The sequence below is a fragment of the Microcebus murinus genome, chromosome X (genome assembly GCF_040939455.1).
Source record: "Microcebus murinus isolate Inina chromosome X, M.murinus_Inina_mat1.0, whole genome shotgun sequence".
NCBI lineage: Eukaryota > Metazoa > Chordata > Mammalia > Primates > Cheirogaleidae > Microcebus > Microcebus murinus.
Window position 1 is genome coordinate 121,526,075 of NC_134136.1, and position 7,456 is coordinate 121,533,530.

The window sequence follows — 7,456 nt, forward strand, 5'->3', positions numbered from 1 at the left end:
GGCCCATTTTCTATGGCAATTCAAATGGTGGTGTCCAGGAAAAGAAATGTAAGGAAGAGTGAGGTGGGAGCCCAGGTTGCCAAGGTGACAGGAGAGCGCAGAGCATAAAGTCAAGTGGCTGCCAGATAACAGGCTGGAGAAAGGACTTCTGGGGTGCTTTAGAGGTTCCACACAGACTGGATCTCTCAGTTTCCCAGTAGCTTTGTGCTCTAGAAACAGGGATTATAGGGGAAAAGAAGGGCCATGTGACTCAAAGGCATTCAGGCTCTTTAATGTTGGAGAATGGAGGGAAGAAGTCAGTGGTGAGGCTTCTCTGGGAAATTCTGTAGGCCTTGTAGTTCTCTAAGCCCCTGAAAAAGAAGACAGAAGAGACTGAACAAAAACTGGGTCCAGGCCATGCCCCAGGCTTGCTTTGACCTCCCTCCCTTAGCTCCACTTTAGAGGGAAAAATGGTTCTTCCCTTCTTTGGCTATCTCCCCATTTCAGGTCATCACCCCAAACACAGAATCTGGGAGTAGGGTGAGCTGCTCTCACCTCTAGCAACATGTGGATATGGGCTTTGATATTCATGGAGTCCTTGGTGAGGCTGTTGCTGAGCCTGGAGAAAAGAAACAAGAAAGGGCAAAGTGGGCCCCACTTATGATTACAAGGATGACCCTTTCTCATCACTTCAATAACTACCAACATCTTTGATGACCTCCACCCACTTGCTCCTGTGGGGAGAAGCCTAGTCACCACCTGGACTTCACTGATTCAAAGATTACTGATTGCCTACTATATGCCAGGCAGTTTTAGGCACTGGGGAGATAGCAGCAAGTATAACAAAAATCCAAGTCTCATGGAGCTCAAATTCATGTTAAGAGACAGACAAAAAGGCCGGGCGCGGTGGCTCTCGCCTGTAATCCTAGCTCTCTGGGAGGCCGAGGCGGGCGGATTGCTCGAGGTCAGGAGTTCGAAACCAGCCTGAGCAAGAGCGAGACCCTGTCTCTACTATAAATAGAAAGAAATTAATTGGCCAACTAATATATATAGAAAAAATTAGCCGGGCATGGTGGCGCATGCCTGTAGTCCCAGCTACTTGGGAGGCTGAGGCAGAAGGATTGTTTGAGCCCAGGAGTTTGAGGTTGCTGTGAGCTAGGCTGACGCCACGGCACTCACTCTAGCCTAGGCAACAAAGTGAGACTCTGTCTCAAAAAAAAAAAAAAGACAGACAAAAAAATGATGGCGTAAAAGTGGAGTAAAAGATATGGTATGTCAGATGGTTAAGTACAGTTGTCCCTCAATATACACAGATCTTGATATCATGACAGAGAATTTGGAGTTTTTGTGCTGAGCTGTCATTGTAGAAGTCAGCCTGAGGGGTAAATGAAACTAAGTACTATGTGAAAAGGAGATGGCAACAAGACAGGATGCTAAATTGGAAAAAAAAGTAGCATGAACCCATGTATACAACTACATCTTCAAAATTTGTATTTTTAGCTCAGAACTCTCTCCTGACCTTGACTTGGGAGTTTTAATTACATCTTCAAAAAATCTACTTCAGTGTTTAATAAGGTCCTCATACTTAACAGGTTCCAGACGAAACTCCTGATCTTCCCCTCCCAATCTGCTCTCCCCCATCTTCTCCATCTCAGATAATGGCAACTCCATCCTTCCAGTTGCTCAGCCAACAACCTGGACTCCTTTTTCTCACACTTCACATCCAATCAGCATTTCTATTTAAAACCATAACTACTCCACCCCAAGCAATGCTGCTGATCTCTATTATATACTGTTTCTCCACAGCACTGGCAACACCTGACATACTACATTATTTATTCACTTGTTTATTGTTTGTCTCCGCTGACTAGAATGTCAGCTGAGTGAGGGCTGAGATTTGGTCATTTTGTTCCCTGCTGTATCCCCAGGAACCACAGCAGTGTATGGCACAGAGTCGGAATGAATAAGTGAACGACTACTCCACTCCAAGGAAGTCATCAAAAGATGGTTTAATCTATGTTTAGGGATAGGAAATTAATGAAACATGGTGGTGTTGCCAGAAATCAAGAATACATTTAAGAATATTCTGGGATAGTGCTCAAAGAACAGAAGAATGAACTCCAATCAGTTCCTAAGGGGCAATTTATTTATTTTTATCTTTTATTTATTTATTTTTTGAGGTGTAGTCTTACTCTGTTACCAGGCTGGAGTGCAGTGGCCTACTCAGGAAGCTGAGGCAGGAGGCTAGCTTGAGCCTAGGAATTCAAGGTTAGAGTAAGCCATGACTGGGCCACTGCACTCCAGCCTGGGTAACAGAGCGAGACTCTGTCTCTAAAAAAATACGACTGGAAAGTTAGTTCAAAGTGTGTCCCAATTAACCAAGTATTTTAAAGAGGAGAGCTGGAGAGCCAGCTACACAGACTCAAATCCTCATCTCCTAGAAAGATTAAACTTCTAGACAGTCCTACTAATTATAAAGAAGCAATATAAGTCAACCACATTTTCATCACATTAATAGACCAGGTCAATCTATCCAAAAGACCAGGCAAGGGGGCAGGCACTGACAATATTTTTTTGGTTTTTTTTGAGACAGAGTCTCACTCTGTTGCCTGGGCTAGAGTACCGTGGCATCAGCCTAGCTCACAGCAACCTCAAACTCCTGGGTGCAAGCAATCCTCCTGCCTCAGCCTCCCAAGTAGCTGGGACTACAGGCTCACACCAGCATGCCTGGCTAATTTTTTCTCTTTTAGTAGAGATGGGGTCTCGCTCTTGCTCAGGCTGGTCTCAAACTCCTGAGCTCAAGTGATCCTCCTGCTTCAGCCTCCCAGAGTGCTAGGATTACAGGGGTGAGCCACTGTGCCTGGCCTGACTTTTAAAAACATTCATTTTGGGGAAAGACATCAGTCTCAACAAGTTAAAATCTATTTGAAAGTCCCAGGAATCCTGTGACATAAGAAAAGCTTTTTTTCAACATATGAATTTTGGAGAAAAAATATAAAAAATTAGAACAAAAAGAAAAGCTTTCTTCTAAAAACTGAACTTGGTCTAAATCCCCACCATTTCAGAATTGTGTTGACCATGAAAGCATGCCCTTCAATCAAACTATTTGCTAATTGGTTTATATACCAAGATTTAGAAATCTCAGTAGGTATGAGGTTCTTTTGGGTCTACTAACACTGAGACCCTGGACAGGTTTGAAGACAGAAAAATTACTGAAGCCTTAAAGGAGGCAACTTTGGAAGAAATGAAAAGTATGAATAAACATAAACATAACCAAGAAGGAAGTTTAGATCAGTGGTATTCACACTTGTGAGATGTTAATCTAATTGTATTGTTCAGTGCCTCTACACTCATTCCACCTGTGCCATGCTCGCCTATCTTGGCAGTTTCTCTAGTATGCCTGGCACTGTTTCCCCTGTGAGGAAGGCTCTTCCCCAGATAGCCCCATGGCTTGTTCACTCAATCAAATGGCTCAAATGTCAAACCTCACATCTACACTCCCAATTGCCCTTCTCTGCACAAAACCTTCAACTCAAATGCAGCCCACTTTCCCTCCCATCACCACCAAAACAGATCTGCTTTAATCCACTTCAATTTTCTTCCAGCATACCATTTGAGATTCATTCAACAAACACAGAGTGTCATGGTAAAACTTATATCCTAATTGGAGGAGATAATGAATATGAGAAAGAAATAAATTACACAGTAAATATTAGGGGGTGATAAGTGCTAGAGAAAAAAAGAAAAAGCCGAAGAAGGGAATCAAGAGTGCCAGGGGGGCGCTGGGTGCAGTGGCTCACGCCTGTAATCCTAGCTCTCTGGGAGGCCCAGGCAGAGGATCGCTCAAGGTCAGTTCGAAACCAGCTTGAGCAAGAGTAAGAACCTATCTCTACTTAAAATAGAAAGAAATTAATTGGCCAACTAAAAATATATATACAAAAATTAGCCGGGCATGGTGGTGCATGCCTGTAGTCCCAGCTACTTGGGAGGCTGAGGCAGAAGGATCGCTTGAGCCCAGGAGTTTGAGGTTGCTGAGCTAGGCTGACACCATGGCACTCAGAGTGCCAGGGGGAGCAATTTTAAAGTTAGGTTACAGAAGGCCTTATTGAGGAAGTGACATTTAAGCAGGACAATGAGCAAGGAGAAAGGAAGTCAAGTGAGTACTGGGGGGGAAAAAGCACTACAGGGAGAACAGCCACTGCAATTGCCCTGAGGGGGACCATTCCTGGGTTTTTTTTTTGAGACAGAGTCTCGCTTTGTTGCCTAGGCTAGAGTGAGTGCTGTGGCGTCAGCCTAGCTCACAGCAACCTCAAACTCCTGGGCTCAAGCGAACCTCCTGCCTCAGCCTCCCGAGTAGCTGGGACTACAGGCATTCGCCACCATGCCCGGCTGATTTTTATATATATATATATTAGTTGGCCAATTAATTTCTTTCTATTTTTATGGTAGAGACGGGGTCTCGCTCAGGCTGGTTTTGAACTCCTGACCTTGAGCAATCCGCCCGCCTCTGCCTCCCAGAGTGCTAGGATAACAGGCGTGAGCCACCGCGCCCGGCCCATTCCTGGGGTTTTGAAAGAAGCATGTGAAGGTCAGTGTGGTGAGAACAGTGAATCAACAGGAAACCTAGCTGGAGGTGAAGTCAGAGGTAACTTGTTTTATTATTACTGATTTCCAGGATGAGACTGCACTGATCTGGTCATAATTATATTTGTGTCTAACACTACAGTCCCTCTAGGTTTGTAAGCCTTCAAGGAACTCTTCTGTATTGTTCACTGCTGCACACCCATCACCAAGCACAGTGCCTGGCATGCAAAAGATGCCCCCAAAATGTCTGTGTGAATCAACAATACAAAGACCACTCGGGTGCTTATTATGTGCTACACTGGGGGCTGAGTACTGCCTCTCCACTTCTTTAGCCCCAGGTCTGAGGAGGGAGATGGATCTCTAAGTATCTTCCCAGGCAACACTGGGAGTAGGGAGAAGAGTGTTGAAAATGGTGGTGTTTTAAAGACACTATCCTCATGGAATGGACTTACTCTGTGAGGAGAGAGCTCTTACGATCAATGAACTTAAGAGCTTCTGCCAGCGTCAACTCCAGGAAAAAACCATATCCCAGGGCCACGTAGATGCGTGAAGTATCTGGGCTGAGGAAAGAGAGGTTAGAGGAAGTGGCGATAGTCCTTATCACTGTTTAGCATACCATATAGTTTAAGTTTTTTTTACAACCCCCTTCCCCAAATTAAGGCTCTGGGAGGGCAGGGATTTTTGCCTATTTTATTCACTGTCATATCCCCAGCACTTAGCTTATAAATCCTACTGGGATATGTGTCTGGTACATAAGAGATACTAAAAAAAAATATTTGTTGCATGAAGGAAGGAGGAAGCCGAACCCTATGGGCTCAGAGGGGTGGGTAGACACTCACACCATTGTGTCAACGAAGAAGTTACAGCCCAAATCCACCTGCATATATAACTCCGAGTGCTTAGCTTCCTGTGGGGCCAGGGAAAAAGAGGTAGGGGGTCAGTGTTCAACTTTTAGGTCAGGTGACAGGTTTTGGTCTGGGTTCTGTTCCCACCTCCCTCCCTTGCCCACACAAAAAGGGTACTCAACCCTGAAGTCTTTACCTGGAGTCGCTCAATGACATTTCTCAGTTGAAGGTATTTGGCCAGCTGCTCATATACCTTGTCTCGATGGTCCAGCACCTTTCTGATAGGATGAAAGTACAATGGTGACCAATAGGCAGCCCTGTCCCTCCTGGGATACCTCACATTATGACCCTCTGAGACCTGCATGTCATCATGCCCTAAAAAGGCATGTAAGTACAGAAGTTAAAATTTTGGACTCTAGGTCAGACTGCCTGGCTTTGAATCTGGACTCTACCTTTTACTAGCTGTGTGACTTTAGAAAATAAATAACCTCTTTGGGACTCAGTTTCCACAACTATAAAACAGGAATGACAATATTACCTCATAGAGTCCTTAGGATTATATAAACACTTACTACAAAGCACTTAGAATAATGCCTGCCAAATGGTAAACTCTCCATATATGTGTTAGTTATTGTTTATTACTATTATTACACTCTATTCCCAATGCCTCCCTCCAGTCAGAATGTTCCATCCTCACCCTAGAAAAATCTTCTATCCCTTTTAGAATAGTCTTAGTTCTGAACACCTTACTTTCTGCTTGGATTAATAATGATAATAATAATAGCTCTTCATACTCATTGAGCCTCTAGTATGTTTCAGGCATCCATCCTAAATTCTGTACATGCTAAATTTAACACGTTGAAAACTCAAAAACCACCACATGAGGAAGGTTCCATAAACACCCCCATCTCACAAATAAATTTATAAGGCACAGAAAGGTCAGGCGAGGTACAATGTGTTCACAAGGATGGCGAAGTGGCCGAGGCAGGATGCGAACCCAAGAACCAATGCTTTAGACACCTAGCTCTACTCGGTTAAACATCTAGGCCGCGCATGCGCGGACACACCCTCTGCTACCAACGCCACGTCTCAGCCAAATCGCAGGGCAGATGGCAACTTCACGCTCGAACACTGGGCTGGACTCTGAACTCGCCCACCAATCCGAAGGTTTGGCCTGACTCCGAACACTCCACCCGTCATGTGAATGTTCCAAACGTCCCGCCCCCTGCGCTGTCACTAACCGCAAGTCCCGCTGCAGCACATCACTGATGAAGGTCTCGTAGCGCAGCACTTTCTCCCCCGTGGCCTCCACCGCCCGCCGTTTAGGGGGCGTCGCCATCATGGGCTCCTGGGAAGTGGGGAAGGGGAAGACCACGTTGACCACTCCAATACTGCCCTCATGTACAGTTCATCTCCACTTTCTCAACGTTGGAAATGGGCTCATCTGGCTCACGATGGGGGTTCAGCTTTCCACCCCTCCCAACTCGGGGACCTGGCCACCCAGGGACACCCAAACTCGGCCCTTACCTTAGAGCCGGCAAAAAGAACGGTTGGTATCAATTGCGGCTTCCGGGTGGCGCGGACGAATGACGTAAGCAAGCGCACTGGCCAACCCAATAGCCAGGTGGGGAGGGGCAATCCTGAATGAAAGAAGACGGGCCAAAGGGGAGAAGAGAAGGCGTGACTTTACGGAATTCCAGGAGATCGCGGAAGACAGCGGACTGTAGGAGCATCTGGCAATAAATAGCCAATGGGGGACTGGGAAAGCGGCGCGCCGAGCCTATGAGGACCGTGCATGGCTAGTGGGGGTGGGGTTTAATGGGATTTGGCGGGTTCTGGGGCAGGCGAGACCCTCTGGTAGAGGTAGAGTATTTAAAAGGTAGGGCCTCGGAAGCAGATGGGCAAGAATTGATTATGGTTCTGGTCTGTGAGGAAGGGATTATATCCCGTGTGATCTGTCTGCCTAGATATTGATTTTTCACATGGGAGGTTTGGATTTCACTCTTGGTAATGGGAATGATGTGAGCATTTAAACATTTTTAAACAGA

The 7,456-nt window shown here is 45.7% G+C and overlaps 1 protein-coding gene across 1 annotated transcript; it reads right to left on the reverse strand.

Moving 5' to 3' along the window:
* Positions 1-250: 250 nt before the first annotated feature.
* UXT (ubiquitously expressed prefoldin like chaperone) lies at positions 251-7,078 on the reverse strand. Its single transcript, XM_012748270.3, has 7 exons — positions 6,936-7,078; positions 6,650-6,756; positions 5,605-5,686; positions 5,403-5,470; positions 5,016-5,123; positions 535-598; positions 251-350 (listed from the first exon to the last, which is right to left on the reverse strand). The coding sequence occupies exons 2-7, from the start codon at positions 6,748-6,750 to the stop codon at positions 297-299; spliced, it is 477 nt and encodes a 158-aa protein (XP_012603724.1). The 5' UTR covers positions 6,751-6,756; positions 6,936-7,078; the 3' UTR covers positions 251-296.
* Positions 7,079-7,456: the final 378 nt, after the last annotated feature.